We start from the raw sequence: 16798 nt of genomic DNA, 5'->3' as shown, positions 1-16798 counted from the left end.
GAAGAGAGAAGAAACCACATTGTTTCTCTGTAGTGCTTCTTTCCTCCTCTCAGAATCTATTAAGAATAATGTTGTAATTATGTGGGCAAGATTCTCAGATGGCATATGTTTCTCAAATCTTCCTGTTTCCTGCTCTGATTTATTTGTGAGGATGCTCAGAATTACTGTCAAGTTGCAGTAAATGAATTCCTACGAGTAATCAGATTTGTGTCCAATATATTCCATAGAGTACCCCGACACTTTAAAGCTTTTTTTTTTAATGTCTGTGTATCTGTGTGTTGATATGTGCATTTGTCAGTGTAGTTCCTGGAGAGGCCAGAAATGGTGCTGAAACTGAAACTATAGGTGTATATGGCCATGTGACTTGGGTGCTGTGAACTGAACACAGGACCTCTGGAAGAGATTAAGACAGATTCATCTACTGAGTTGCCTTCCCAGACTCATGCTAGAAATCTTACAACTTAATGGTCTTGGGTATTATCCCACATTAGCAGTGTTACTGCCCTCCTCTTAGTGGGTTTTATTTTTGCTATCACAAGTTTTAACTGACTCCATCACTGAAGTGACCAGTCCAAGTGTCATACAGGAAAAGGTGGCTTTAAAAGCACAAATTTCTTTACATTTAAGACTACATTCCTATCTCTTTCCAATATCTTACATTTTTTCTTGTTTTGGCCTTTATTTCTTATTGAAAGAGCCATGTATATGTGATTGTATTTGTGGTAAATGTTTTCAGACAAATTTTTGTACATATGTATATATGAATTTAATATTTTTCAGGGGTCCCTAGAAAAACAGAATGGACAGAATATATAAGTATATAACTTATTAGAGTAGCTTACATGATGCTGTCTGCTTAGTCCAACCATGGCTATCTACAAAGAGAAAGTCTAAGAATGCAGTAGTCCATCAGGCTGAATGTCTCAGCTGTTTTTCTGTAAAAGCCAGAATCCCAAAGAAGTAGGTTCTAATGCCAATGAATGGATTTTCAGCAACAGTGAGGACAGCCAGGTAAAGAGTAAAAACTTCCTACTTTCATATCTTTTATATAGGTTGCCATAAGAAGGTTTCACCCAGATTAAAGGTGGATTTTACCACCCAAAATGATCTCGGAGAAAGGGTGTTTATTTACACATCAAATTATTGAATTGAGAAAAAAAAAAAAAAACCTTACAGGTGTACTCAGGTTCTTTGGTTTTAGTTAATTTCAGATATAGTCAAGGTGAAAATCAATAATAACTATCACAAACTTTGTACATGAGCATGTATGTTTGCATGTATTTAGAGTCCAAGGTACAGCATCAGTTAATATCCTGTAGATATCATTGATCTTCTTTTTCTTTTGGAGATTATAAAACAAACTGTGTAATTGTGATGGGGGTGTACATGTGGATGTGAATACAAATGTACATGGGAGCCATAAGAAGGCGTTACATTCTCCAAAGACAGAATTATATGTGGTTACAAATACCTAATATGGATGATTGGCACTGAACTTGAGTCTTCTGCAAGCACAGAGCAATCTTTGAACTACAGAATCATCTTTTTCAACCTCTTATGTTCCTTTGAAAGAATTCTCTTTGGCCTGGAACTCTGAGTAGGCTAGGCTGTCTGATCAGCAAGATACAGCAGTCTACCTCTGCCTCCCTAGCATAAGAATTATAATCACGTTCCAGGAAGTCCAGCATTATATTTTAATTGTCACTTAAGGTTTATTGCTCAAATCCTGATGCTTGCATGGCATAGTTTTATCCTCAATAATGATGTGATGTTTTACAGATTCTTATTATCTTTAGTTGTTGTGTACAACCTGATAGTTTATGCTCCTATTAGAAATTATTCTGATACTATATTTTTACTGAACTGTACAAGTGTTTTTTCCTTGTCAAATTTCATACACAATATAGTATAACAAATGTTTAAAAGTATTTATTTTTGCATCATATCCAAAGTAATATTTCTTAAATTTTAAAGTGGCTTTCTGGTCTGAGCCAATGCCTTGAGGAGACCTTGGGTGCTAGTTCTGCACCCAGTCCCACAACACCCAGAAGAAGTTCAACTCCCAGGTGATCTAACATGCCCACGATCATAGGTGCTTTAGCATGAAAAGGATTATAGGATCTCAGGAGCTTGGTCACACCAGGATTCCAGGATCCCAAAGGAAGCATGATTCCCAGGTTCTCGGACATACCCAGGGGATCTCAGGGTTACAGGATCCCAACAACAAGTGATCATTGAGACAGGTTGTCTCTGGGGAGTTCTGACACAACAAAGAACACAGGATGGAGAGGCTCCAGCAAAAATCTCAAGGGGAGATAGCACCAGAAATAACCAGATGGTGAGAGGCAATCACAAAAACATAAGTAACAGAAACCAAGGTTACTTTCTATCATCAGATCCTAGTTCTCCCACAATAACAAGTCCTGGATACCATATCACACTAGAAAAGCACGACTGGGATTTAAAATCACTTTTCAATCATGATAATGATAGAGGACTTTAAGAAAGACATAAATAGTTCCCTTAAAGAAATACAGGAGAACAGAGATTAAAATAGTAGAAGCCTTTATAGAGGAAACACAAAAATTCCTTAAAGAATTACTAGAAAATATAACCAAACTGGTGAAGGAATTGAACCTCAAAATTGAAGAGCTAAGAATGGAGATGGAAACAATAACAAAATAAAAAAGGGAGACAACCCTGGATATAGCAAACTTAGGAAACAGATCAGGAGTCATAGATGCAAACATCACAAACAGAATACAAGAGCTAGAAGAGAAAATCTCACGTGCAGAAGATACCATAGAAAATATTGAAACAACAGTCAAAAAATTAAAAAAAAAGTTCCTAACCCAAAACATCCAAGAAATTCAGAGCACAATGAGAACACCCAGCCTAAGGATAATAGACATAGAGAAGAGTGAAGATTCCCAAATTAAAGGGCCAGCAAATATATTCATTAAAATTATAGAAGAAAATTTCGGTAACTTAAAGAAATAGATGCCCATGAATATGCAAGCAGCCTACAGAACTCCAAAAAAAACTGAACCAGAAAAGAAATTACTCCTATTACATAAATATGAAAACACCAAATGCACAAAACAAAGAGTAATAAAAAGCAGTAAGGGAAAATTGTCAAGTAATATATAAAGGCAGACATTTCAGAATTGCACCAGATTTTTCACCAGAGACTATAATCCTGAGAAAAATCTGGGCATATATCATACAGACCATAAGAGAACACAAATGCCAGGCCAGTCTATGATACACAGCAAAACTCTAAATTATCATAGATGGAAAAATCAAGATATTCCATGGAAAAATCAAATTTACACAATCTCTTTTGACAATCCAACCATACAAAAGATAATCGATAGAAAACTCCAACATAAGGAAAGAGACTACACCCTAGAGAAAGCACAAACTCAAAAGAAGCAAGCCACACAAACATAATTCCACCTATAACAACAAATATAAAAGGAAGCAGCAATCATTTATCCTTAATATCTCTTAATATCAATGGACTCAATGCCCAATAAAAAGACATAGAATGACATACTGGATACTTAAACAGAACAAAGCATTTTTCTGCCTAAAGAAAATACACCTCAGAGACAAACACAGACACTACCTCAGAGTAAAAGGCTGGAAAACAATTTTCCAAGCAAATGGTACCAAGAAAAAAGCTCGAGTAGTCATTCTAACAACAAATAAAGTCAACGTTCAAACAAAATTTATCAAAAAAGGTAAGGAAGGACACTTCATATTCATCAAGGAAAAATCTACCAAGATGAAATCTCAATTTTGAACCTATTTGATCCAAATTCAAGGACACACACATTCATAAAAGAAACTTTACTAAACCACAAAGCATACAATGTATCTCATACAATAATATTGGGAGACTTCAAAAGTCCATCTCATCAATGAACAAATCTTGGAAACAGAAACTAAACAGAAGTTATGAACCAAATGTATTTAAGTGATATCTATAGAACATTTCATCATACATATATACCTTCTTCTCAGCACCTCATGGTACCTTCCCCAATATTGACCATATAATTGGCCACAAAACAGGCCTCAGAAGACTCAGAAGATTCAAGAAGATTGAATTAATTCCATGCATCCTATCAGATCACTACAGGCTGGTCTTCAATAGCAACAAAAACAACAAAAAGCCCACATACACATGGAAGATGAATAACACTCTACTCAATAAGAACTTGATTAAGGAAGAAATAAAGAAACAAATTAAACACATTTTAGAATTTAATAAAAATGAAGGTACATCATGCTAAAACTTAAGGGACAAAATGAAATGAACAAAGCTAAAAGAAAATTTCATTGCTCTAATTGCCACCAAAAAGAATCTGGAGCAGCATGCACTAGCACCCTGACAGCATACCTGAAAGCTCTAGAACAAAAAGATGCAATATACCCAAGGGGATTAAACAGCAGGAAATAATCAAACTCAAGCTGTAGTCAACCAAGTAGGAACAAAAACAACTACACAAGGTATCAACAAAACCAGGAGCTGTTTCTTTGAAACAAAACAAAACAAAACAAAACAAAAAACAAGGTGGATAAACCCTTAGCCATACTAATCAGAGGGCATAGAGACAACATCCAAATTAGTAAAATCAAAATTAAAATGTAGACATAATAACAGATCCAAGCAAATTCAAAATATCATCTGTTCCTACTACAAAGGCCTATATTCAACAAAAATGGAAAATTTTCTAAATAAATACCAGGTACCAAATTTAAATCAGGATAAGATAAACCATGTAAACAGACCCATAACCCCCAAAGAAATAGCAGCAATCATAAAAAGTCTCCCCTACCCCCCAAAAATACCACCACCAGATTGGTTTAGTGAAGAATTTTATCAGACCTTAAAAGAATACATAATACCAATACTCTTCAAACTATTACACAAAATAGATCCAAAACAAAAGAGAACTTCAAACCAAATTTCCATATGAATATTGATGCAAAAATACTCAATAAAATTCATGCAAACCTAATCAAAGACCACATCAGAATGATCATTCATCACGATAAAGTAGGCTTCATCCCACAGATGTTGGGATTGTTCAATACATGGAAATCTAACAAAGTAATCCACTATATAAATAAACTCAAAAAAATTAAAAAAAAAACACAATAATTTCATTCGATGCTGTGAAAGCATTTGGGAAAACACAACAGCCTTTGATAAAACAAGCCTTGGAAAGTTTGGAAAGTCAAGTCCCATACTTAACATAAGAAAAACAATGTACAGCAATATAATAACCATCTTAAAACTAAATAGAGAGAAACTTAAAGCAATCCCACTGAAATCAGGAACTAGACAAAGCTGCTCACTCTCTCCATAGCTATTCAATATAGTCCTAGAAATCCTAGCCATAGCAATTAGACAACAAAAGGAGGTCAAACAGATACAAATTCTAAAAGAAGAAATCAAAATATTGCCATTTGCAGATGATATGATAGTATACTTGAGTAACCCCAAAAATTCCACCTTAGAACTCCAAAGCTTGATAATTAATTTCAGCACAATGGCTGGGTATAAAATTAACTCAAATCAGCAACCTTCTTCTACTCAAAGGATAAATAGGCTGAGAATGAAATTAGGGAAACAACATCTTCCACAATAATCATAAATAACACAAATTACCTTGGTATGACTGTAGCCAAGCAAATGAAAGATCTGTATATAAACTTCAAGTCTCTGAAGAAAGAAATCTAAGATCTCAGAAGATGGAAAGATCTTCCATGCTCATGGGTTCACAGGATTAATAGTAAAAATGGCCATCATGCTGAAAGCAGTCTACACATTGAATGCAACCCCCACTAAAATTCTAACTCAACTCCTCATAGCATTAGAAAGAGCTATCAAATACAGAGGCAGATGCTAGCTGCCAACCATTGGTCTGGATGTGATATCCCCAATTCAGGAGCTAGAATGTGGTCCATAGAAACTAGACTGTGGTCCCGAGGAGCCATAGGGGTTTACAGCCCCATGGGAAGAACAACAATGTCAGCCACCCAGACACCCCAGATCTCCCAGGAACTAAACCATCAACCAAAGGGTACATATGGTTCCAGCAAAAAATGTAGCAGAAAAATGCCTTGTTGGGGATCAGTGGGAGGAGTGGTCCATGACCAGGTTAAGGCTCAATAGATGCCTCAAAAAAAGGGAAATTGAGGGGTTGGAGGTGGAAGGAGTTTGGGTGGAGGGGCATATATGTGGAGGCAGGAGAGTGGGAGGAGGGGTTGGGGGGGTCTTTGTGGAGGGGGGAAATCAGGAAAGGTTTTACCATTGGACATGTAAATGGAGATGATATTCAATAAATAAAATTAAAATAAATGATAGAGATATTTTCAAATTCATTTGGAATAACTAAAAACCAGAATAGCAAGAACTATTCTCAACAATAAAAGAAATTATGGGGAAATCACCGTCCTTGCCTCAAGGTATATTCCAGAGTAAGAGTGATATAAACAAACAAACAAACAAACAAACTGCATGGTATTGGTACTGAGACAGGCAGGAAGATAAACGGAGTAGAATTGAAGACCCATAAATAAATCCACAAATTATAGTCACTTGATCTAAAAGGGTCTAAAACCATTCAGTGGAAAAAAAGACAACATTTTCAACAAATGGTTTCTGGTTCAACTGGTGTTCAGCATGGAGAAGAATGAAAATTGATCCATTCATATATCCTTGTACAAAGCTCAAGTCCAAGTGGATCAAGGACCTCCCCATAATATTCGAAACACTGAAGCTAATAGAAAAGAAAGTTGGGAACAACCTCAAATACATGGGAAAATTTCCTGAACAGAACACAAATGGCTTATGCTGTAAGATCAGCAATTGACAACATGGACCTCATAAAATTGCAAAGCTTCTGTAAGACTTAGGGCACAGTCAATAGGATGAAACAACAAGAAAAGATATTTACCAACCCTACATCTGATAGAGGGCTAATATCCAGTAAATACTAAGAATTCAAGAAGTTAGACTCCAGAGAACCAAATAACCCTGTTAAAAGTATTTTGACCAGAGCTAGACAGAGAATTCTCAATTGAGGAATCTTGATTGGCCAAGAATCATCTAAAGAATTGTTGAGCATTCTTAGTTATCTGGGAAATGCAAATCAAAACAACCCTGAGATTCCACTTTATATCAGTCAGAATGGCTAAGACCAAAATCTCAGATGACAACAGATGCTGGTGAGTATGTGAAGAAAGAGGAAAACTCTTCCATTGTCTGTCGGATTTCAAGCTGGTACAACCAATCTGAAACTCACTCTGGGGAATCCTCAGAAAATTGGACATAGTACTACCCGAGGATCCAACTATACTGCTACTTTGCATATACCCAAAAGACACCCATCATTTAAAAGGCCAGATGCTCCAGTATGTTCATAGCAGCCTTATTTATAATATCCAGAAGCTGAAAAGAAACTAGAAGTCCTTTAACAGAGGCATGAATGCAGAAAATGTGGTACATGTACACAAAAATGTGGTACATGAACATGATGGAGTACTATTCAGCTATTAAAAACTATGATCTCATGAATTCCTGAAGCAAATGGATGGAACTAGAAAATATAAGCATGAGTGAGGTAACCTAGTCATGAAAGAGCACACATGGTATTCACTCACTAATAAGTGAGTGTTAGATTAAAATCAGAATACTCAAGATACAATTCACAGACCACATGAAGCTTAAGAAGAAGGAAGACCAAAGTGTGGGTGCTTCAGTCCTTTTTAGAAGGGGGAACAATACACTCATGGGAGCAAGGATAGAGACAAATTGTGGAACAGAAACTGAAGAAAATTCCATCCAAAGTACCTGATATAGATGTCTCCTGAGAGACTCTGCCAGAGAGTAACTAATACAGAAGTGGATGCTGATAGCTAACCATTGAACTGAACTGGGGAGGGGGACACAGAGGGACAATGGAGGAGTTAGATAAAGGACTGAAGGATCTGAAGGGTTTTGCAACACCATATGAAGGACAACATTATTAACCAATAAGATCCCAAGATTTCCCAGGGACTAAACCACTAACCAAGGTATACATGTGGAAGGACCCATGACTCCAGTCTCTCATTTACCAGAGGATGGCCTTGTTGGGCATCAATGGAAGAAGAGTTCCTTGGTCCTTTGAAGGCTTGGTGCACAAATATATGGGAATGTGATAGTGGGAAGGCAGGAGTGAGTAAGTGAGTTGGTGAACACTTTCCTAGAAGTAGGGGGTGAAGGGATAGTGGTTTCCAGGCAAGAAAATATGGAAAGGGGATAACATGTGAAATGGAAATAAAGAAAATATCCAATAAACAAAAAGTTTAAAGTGAGTATATATAATATGCAAATGCTATGTCATTTTTATGAGAAATTGAGCACCTGCAGAATTGAACATACTTAGAAGGTCTTTTAACAGTTTATGGATAAGGAACAAGACTGTATTTGTGCAGTTGTGCGGCGCCTTTCCTGCACGGAGGCCACTTCAGAACTCGGCCTCCCACCAGTCAGGAGAGGAGGATCCATCTTGGTTCCGTACTCCAGGAATCGGACAGACTGAGGTACACAAACATAATCCGAGGCCAACACCGCGGTGGTCTGAGCCCGACGGGCGTTGGCCTGCACCCAGGCCCTGGGCGGGTCGGGGGGCCATCGGGGTGCCAACCCAACCAGGAGGTTTTTTGCCCAGGCCTGCGAGCGCGCCGCCGCCATTTTGCCTGCAGGACGACAGAGAGCTCAGGCGGGCAGACCTGTAACAGGCATAGCCTAAGGCTAACAAAGCGGGGGTCCAGGCCCCAAAAAGGCACAGGACTGACCCCAAGAACTGGGCGGCTTGGTGGGCCATCTGTGAGTCAACCCGCCCAGGTGATTGTTAGCAAAGCAGACTCTCCCGGCGCTTTCAGGGAGCGCGGGCGCACACGCCCGCCATCCTAGTCACCTGGCAAACCCAATTAACAGTCAAAGCCGTAGGGGAACTTTGCTCGGACCTTGGCCTCCCAGGCTTTTGCCTGGACTCAGGGACTGGGCGGCCAGGCTAACCTTGTGTGCGATAGCCCGGTTGGCAGATCGGCTGCCCAATGGAGTGAGCGGAACTCAGGGGAGGTCACAGTAGCATACACCGTCGGCACTCCCTGGGAGTGCACACGGGCTCCATCTGCTCCACAGACACAATCTGGGGCAAGGCCTCAGGCAGAAGCCCTTAGCTCTACTCTCTCCGCTTCCGGATCCAGATCAGTCTGGGCGGCAGCATTACATCTCCAAGTCCTGCAAGTGGCTAGCTGGGCTTCCGGGCGGCCAGCTGGGAGAAGTCAGTGTGCTCCAGTGAATCCAGCGGGCCCCAGCGGGAACCTTCGGGTGCCTGCTTTGGGATCTGAACAGCCTGGGCAGCAGCACACTGTCTACAAGCAGTGCAGGAGGTAAGCTGTGCACCAGAGGCCAACTGGGAAGGGGCAGCTTGCACTGGTGAGTCCAGCACTGACAAGATAAACTAACACCAGTGAGATCTAGATGGCAAAAGGCAAACACAGGAACGTCACTAACAGAAATCAAGGCAATATGGCAACATCTGAACCCAATTCTCCTCTACCAACATGTCCTGGATACCCCATCACACCAGTAAAACAAGATTTGGATTTAAAATCACTGGTCATGATGCTGGTACAGGAACACATGAAGGTCATACATAAAGAAATTCAGGAGACAATGGATCAAAAGGTAGAAGCCCTTGCAAGGGAAACACAAAAATCGTTGAAAGAAATCCAGGAGAATACAAAAGCAAACAAGGAGGAAATGCAAAAAACACTTAAAGAAATACAGGAGAACTTTGCTCAACAGGCTGAGGTCATGAAAGACGAAACACAAAAATCTCTTAAAGAAATACAGGAGAACTTTGGTCAACAGGCTGAGCTCATGAAAGAGAAAACACAAAAATCTCTTAAAGAATTACAGGAAAACACAAACATGCAAGTGAAGGAGCTAAGCAAAACCATCCAGGATCTAAAATCAGAAGTAGAAACAACTAAGAAAACTCAAAGGGAGACAACTTTGGAGATAGAAAGCCTTGGGAAGAAATCAGGGGACAGAGATACAAATATCAACAACAGAATACAAGAGATAGAAGAAAGAATCTCAGATGCTGAAGATTCCATAGAAACCATGGACTCAACAGTTAAAGAAAATGCAAAATGCAAAAAGCTTGTAACCCAAAATATCCAGGAAATCCAGGACACAATGAGAAGACCAAACCTAAGGATTATAGGCATAGAGGAGAGTGAAGATTTACAACTTAAAGGGCCAGCAAATATCTTCAATAAAATTATGGAAGAAAACTTCCCTAACCTAAAGAGAGAGATGCCCATGAATATACAAGAAGCCTACAGAACTCCAAACAGACTGGACCAGAACAGAAATACTTCCCGTCACATAATAATCAAAACACCAAATGTTCTAAACAAAGAAAGAATACTAAAGGCAGTAAGAGAAAAAGGCCAAGTAACATATAAAGGAAGACCTATCAGAATCACAGCAGACTTTTCACCTGAGACTATGAAGGCTAGAAGGTCCTGGGCAGATCTCATGCAGACTCTAAGAGAACACAAATGCCAACCAAAACTACTATATCCAGCAAAACTCTCAATCACCATAGATGGAGAAACTAAGATATTTCATGACAAAACCAAGTTTACCCAATATCTATCCACAAACCCGGCCCTAAAAAGGATAATAGGAGGACAACACCAATACAAGGAGGGAAACTTCACCCTGGAAAAAGCAAGATAGTAACCTTTCATCAAACCCAAAAGAAGTTAAGCATTCAAATTTAAAAAATAACGTCAAAAATGATAGGAAGTAACAATCACTATTCCTTAATATCTCTTAACATCAATGGACTTAATGCCCCAATAAAAAGACACAGACTAACTGAATGGATACGTAAACAGGACCCTACATTTTGCTGCTTACAGGAAACACACCTCAGGGTCAAAGACAAACACTACCTTAGAGTAAAAGGCTGGAAGACAATTTTACAAGCAAATGGTCTCAGGAAACAAGCTGGAGTAGCCATTTTAATATCAGATAAAATTGACTTTCAACCCAAAGTCATCAAAAGAGACCCTGAGGGACACTTCTTGCTGGTCAAAGGAAAAATACAAAAAGAAGAACTGACAATCCTGAACATCTATGCCCCAAATGTAAGGGCACCCTCTTTTGTAAAAGAAACTTTATTAAAACTAAAAGCACACATTGCACCTAACACAATAATTGTGGGTGACTTCAACACTGCACTTTCCTCAATGGACCGATCAGGAAAACAGAAACTAAACAGGGACACAATGAAACTAATTGAAGCTTTGGACCAATTAGATTTAACAGATATATATAGAACATTCTATCCTAAAACAAAAGAATATACCTTTTTCTCAGCACCTCATGGTACCTTCTCCAAAATCGACCATATAATTGGTCACAAGACAGACCTCAAAAAATATAAGAAGATCGAACTAATCCCATGCCTCCTATCTGATCACTATGGAGTAAAAGTGGTCTTCAATAGCAACAGAAACAACAGAAAGCCCACATACACGTGGAAACTGAACAATATTCTACTCAATGATACCGTGGTCAAGGAAGAAATAAAGAAAGAAATTAAAGACTTTTTAGAACACAATGAAAATGAAAACACAACATACCCAAATCTATGGGACACAATGAAAGCAGTGCTAAGAGGAAAACTCATAGCCCTGAGTGCCTCCAAAAAGAAAATGGAGAGAGCATACATTACCAGCTTAATGACACACCTGAAAGCCCTGGAACAAAAAGAAGCTATTTCGCCCAGGAGGAGTAGAAGGCAGGAAATCATCAAACTCAGGGCCGAAATCAATCAAGTAGAAACAAAGAGAACCATACAAAAAATCAACAATACCAGGAGCTGGTTCTTTGAGAAAATCAACAAGATAGATAAACCCTTAGCCAGAATGACCAAAGGGCACAGAGAAAGTATCCAAATTAACAAACTTAGAAATGAAAAGGGAGATATAACAACGGAAACTGAGGAAATCCAAAAAATCATCAGATCCTACTACAAGAGCCTATACTCAACACAACTGGAGAATCTGGAGGAAATGGACAATTTCCTTGACAGATACCAAATACCAAAATTAAATCAGGACCAACTAGACCATCTAAACAGTCCCATAATGCCTAAAGAAATAGAAGGAGTCATAGAAAGTCTTCCAACCAAAAAAAGCACAGGACCAGATGGCTTCAGTGCAGAATTCTACCAGACCTTCAAAGAAGAGTTAACACCAATACTCTTCAAACTATTCCACAAAATAGAAACAGAAGGAACACTACCCAATTCCTTCTACGAAGCCACAATTACGCTGATACCAAAGCCACACAAAGATCCAACAAAGAAAGAGAACTTCAGACCAATTTCCCTTATGAACATCGATGCAAAAATACTCAATAAAATTCTTGCCAACCGAATCCAAGAACACATCAAAACGATCATCCACCATGATCAAGTAGGCTTTATCCCAGGAATGCAGGGTTGGTTCAATATACGGAAATCCATCAATACAATCCACTACATAAACAAACTCAAAGAACAAAACCACATGGTCATTTCATTGGATGCTGAAAAAGCATTTGACAAAATTCAGCATCCCTTCATGCTTAAAGTCTTGGAGAGAACAGGAATTCAAGGCCCATACCTAAACATAGTAAAAGCAATATACAGCAAACCGGTAGCCAGCATCAAACTAAATGGAGAGAAACTTGAGGCAATCCCACTGAAATCAGGGACCAGACAAGGCTGCCCCCTTTCTCCTTATCTTTTCAATATTGTACTTGAGGTACTAGCTCGGGCAATTCGACAACATAAGGAGGTCAAAGGGATACAAATTGGAAAGGAAGAAGTCAAACTATCATTATTTGCAGACGACATGATCGTCTACCTAAGTGACCCAAAGAACTCCACTAGAGAGCTCCTACAGCTGATAAACAACTTCAGCAAAGTGGCAGGTTATAAAGTCAACTCAAGCAAATCAGTGGCCTTCCTATACTCAAAGGATAAGCAGGCTGAGAAAGAAATTAGGGAAATGACCCCCTTCACAATAGCCACAAACAGTATAAAGTATCTTGGGGTGACTCTTACCAAACATGTGAAAGATCTGTATGACAAGAACTTCAAGACTCTGAAGAAGGAAATGGAAGAAGACCTCAAAAAATGGGAAAACCTCCCATGCTCATGGATCGGCAGAATCAATATAGTTAAAATGGCCATTTTGCCTAAAGCACTATACAGATTCAATGCAATACCCATCAAAATCCCAACTCAATTCTTCACAGAGCTAGAAAGAGCAATTATCAAATTCATCTGGAACAACAAAAAACCCAGGATAGCTAAAACTATTCTCAGCAACAAAAGGAAATCTGGGGGAATCAGTATCCCTGACCTCAAGCAATACTACAGAGCAATAGTGTTAAAAACTGCATGGTATTGGTACAGTGACAGACAGGAGGATCAATGGAACAGGATTGAAGATCCAGAAATGAACCCACACACCTATGGCCACTTGATCCTCGACAAAGAGGCTGAAAACATCCAATGGAAAAAAGATAGCCTTTTCAACAAATGGTGCTGGTTCAACTGGAGGTCAGCATGCAGAAGAATGCGAATTGATCTATCCTTGTCTCCTTGTACTAAGCTCAAATCCAAATGGATCAAGGACCTCCACATAAAGCCAGACACTCTGAAGCTAATAGAAAAAAAACTGGGGAAGACCCTTGAGGACATCGGTACAGGGAGAAAGTTTCTGAACAGAACACCAATAGCGTATGCTCTAAGAGCAAGAATTGACAAATGGGACCTCATAAAATTACAAAGTTTCTGTAAGGCAAAGGACACCATCAAGAGGACAAATCGGCAACCAACAAATTGGGAAAAGATCTTCACCAATCCTACATCAGATAGAGGGCTAATATCCAATATATATAAAGAACTCAAGAAGTTAGACTCCAGAAAACCAAACAACCCTATTAAAAAATGGGGTACAGAGTTAAACAAAGAATTCTCACCTGAAGAACTTCGGATGGCGGAGAAGCATCTTAAAAAATGCTCAACTTCATTAGTCATTAGGGAAATGCAAATCAAAACAACCCTAAGATTTCATCTTACACCAGTCAGAATGGCTAAGATTAAAAATTCAGGAGACAGCAGGTGTTGGAGAGGGTGTGGAGAAAGAGGAACACTCCTCCACAGCTGGTGGGGTTGCAAATTGGTACAACCACTCTGGAAATCAGTCTGGCGGTTCCTCCGAAAACTGGGCACTTTACTTCCAGAAGATCCTGCTATACCACTCCTGGGCATATACCCAGAAGACTCCCCACCATGTAATAAGGATACATGTTCTACTATGTTCATAGCAGCCCTATTTGTAATTGCCAGATGCTGGAAAGAACCCAGGTATCCCTCAACAGAAGAGTGGATGCAAAAAATGTGGTATATCTACACAATGGAGTACTATTCAGCCATTAGAAACAATGAATTCATGAAATTCTTAGGCAAATGGATGGAGCTAGAGAATATCATACTAAGTGAGGTAACCCAGACTCAAAAGGTGAATCATGGTATGCACTCACTAATAAGTGGATATTAACCTAGAAAACTGGAATACCCAAAACATAATCCACACATCAAATGAGGTACAAGAAGAAAGGAGGAGTGGCCCCTGGTTCTGGAAAGACTCAGTGAAACAGTATTCAGCAAAACCAGAACGGGGAAGTGGGAAGGGGTGGGTGGGAGGACAGGGGAAGAGAAGGGGGCTTGCGGGACTTTCGGGGAGTGGGGGGGCTAGAAAAGGGGAAATCATTTGAAATGTAAATAAATTATATCGAATAATAAAAAAAAAGACTGTATTTGTTCATTTAAATTAATAAGTGACATTAATTATATAATTTAAAAACATTCACAATAAATATTCATAAGCAAAACCTCTACAATTATTGGCCTCTTATTTATCTCAGGTATAACCCTAGTGGAATGAAAGTCTCTATTCCTTCTCTAAGGTACAAAATGCTTTTATACCATTGTCTTTATAGAGTACTCAGGGAGAAACTCCTTTGTATGTTGAGTGACTATTTATGTATTCTTCCTTGGATTTCTTCTAATTTCTCCTACTTTGCATTGTTATCTGTGCAGAGGACAAGGTCTGGATGACAGTTCAGCACAATAGCACAGAGATGACTCGGGTCCAGGGCTCCAACCCTGAGAAGCCTTATGTGATGACCTTAAACTATGGTGGAAGTGTGGAGCAACTGGAGGCTCTGATTGATAGCTCAGAGCACTGTGAACAGGAGGTGACATACTACTGCAAGAGATCCCGCCTGCTTAACACACCAGGTAAAGTCAACCCTTCTTCATGCTATGTTGAAACTCACAAGCCAATATCCTGGCTATATTTTTCCTGACACAAGCTATCATCATTTGAGAAGTGGAGGCCTCAATTTAAAAAAATGTCTTCAAATGAAAATTTTCTTAGTGACAGATGTGGGGTGCTCAGCCTACTATGTGTGGTACTGCCACTGAGAAGGTGGTCCTGAGGTATATATTAAAACAAACAAAAAATCCATCACCAGCAACAAAAACCAAACTAAAACAATAACAATAAACAACATGAAAATTAATCTGAGAAAGAATGTTGTAGCAAATCAGTAAGCAGTGTTCCTACATGGCCTCTGCTTTATTTCCTGCAGTCCTGCTCTTAACTTCTCTGCATAACGGAATGCTGTTTGCAAATAATAAGCTTTCCTTCCCATGTTTTGTTAAGTCTTGGTATTTTATCACAGTAATAGAAAGTCTAACTAACACATTAAAAGAAAGGTATATTTGATAAGAAATGGGCTACAGTGCACTTGCTCATACTGCTTTGTCAAGTGGTATGAGATAAAGAAAGACATGAGTATTGACTTGGTATCCAGGCACTGTCTGTAGTATCTATACTTGTTTCTCAGAACAGCACCCTAACAATATATATCCTAAAGAGTTTTGAAAATGAAGTTTTTTTTTTTTTAATTAGAAATAGTGTTTGTAGACTAGACATTTGAAATAGACATGGAAAATGTAGTAATGAGAAATGGGTACTGGTGAAATGGAAGATGGCATCTGAAGGTATAGAGCATCCCATACATACACACAAGAGTGATGAGTTATGTCTAGAACAAAGGATATCTAAGGAGGAAACACTAGGAAATGAGACCAAGCAAAATAAGCACTGTATTCACAGAATTTATGTTGTCTGAAAAAGAGAGACTTCAGCAGATATGATGCTAAAAGAATATTTTCACTTTTAGTGAATTTATTAGTTATTAAGACAAAGGTTATCATGTAGGACCCATTTGTTTTGAACTCACTATGTAGCTGAGAATGACTTTGAACTTCTGACTATTCTGCCTCGAACTCTGGGTTTCAGGTTATAGAGGTGTGCTCAACCATGCCTGTTGTTTTTCTGTAGTGCTGACTCAGGGCTTTGGTCAATGCATGGGAAGCTTTTGTCCTATGGAGCTAATGCCTATCTCTAAAGTTTGATTACAGAAAAAAAATAAACACGTGGTTAAATCTTATGTTTCCATGAGCCTAGTTTTTATGGGGAAGGAATGATTGCTTATTGCTTGTGCACTAGCTACCTTACTTGCTTTAGTGATGAAAGACTTAACAAAACATCTAGAATAGGGATTTCTGTTAGTTCATGG

The 16798-nt window shown here is 38.8% G+C and overlaps 1 protein-coding gene across 3 annotated transcripts in view; it reads left to right on the top strand.

Moving 5' to 3' along the window:
- LOC127697757 (contactin-associated protein like 5-3) overlaps nucleotides 1–16798 on the top strand; it is an 826357-nt gene that overhangs the window by 537660 nt on the left and 271899 nt on the right. For all 3 annotated transcript variants that reach the window (XM_052201048.1, XM_052201047.1, XM_052201046.1), the window contains exon 13: nucleotides 15249–15449. In XM_052201048.1, the coding sequence (XP_052057008.1) occupies nucleotides 15249–15449 (201 nt within the window). The remainder of the gene's footprint in view (nucleotides 1–15248; nucleotides 15450–16798) is intronic.

The sequence above is a fragment of the Apodemus sylvaticus genome, chromosome 12, assembly GCF_947179515.1.
Source record: "Apodemus sylvaticus chromosome 12, mApoSyl1.1, whole genome shotgun sequence".
In the NCBI taxonomy this organism is placed as follows: domain Eukaryota; kingdom Metazoa; phylum Chordata; class Mammalia; order Rodentia; family Muridae; genus Apodemus; species Apodemus sylvaticus.
Note: the sequence above shows the minus strand (reverse complement) of the source record. Positions and strands in the feature narration are given on the sequence as shown.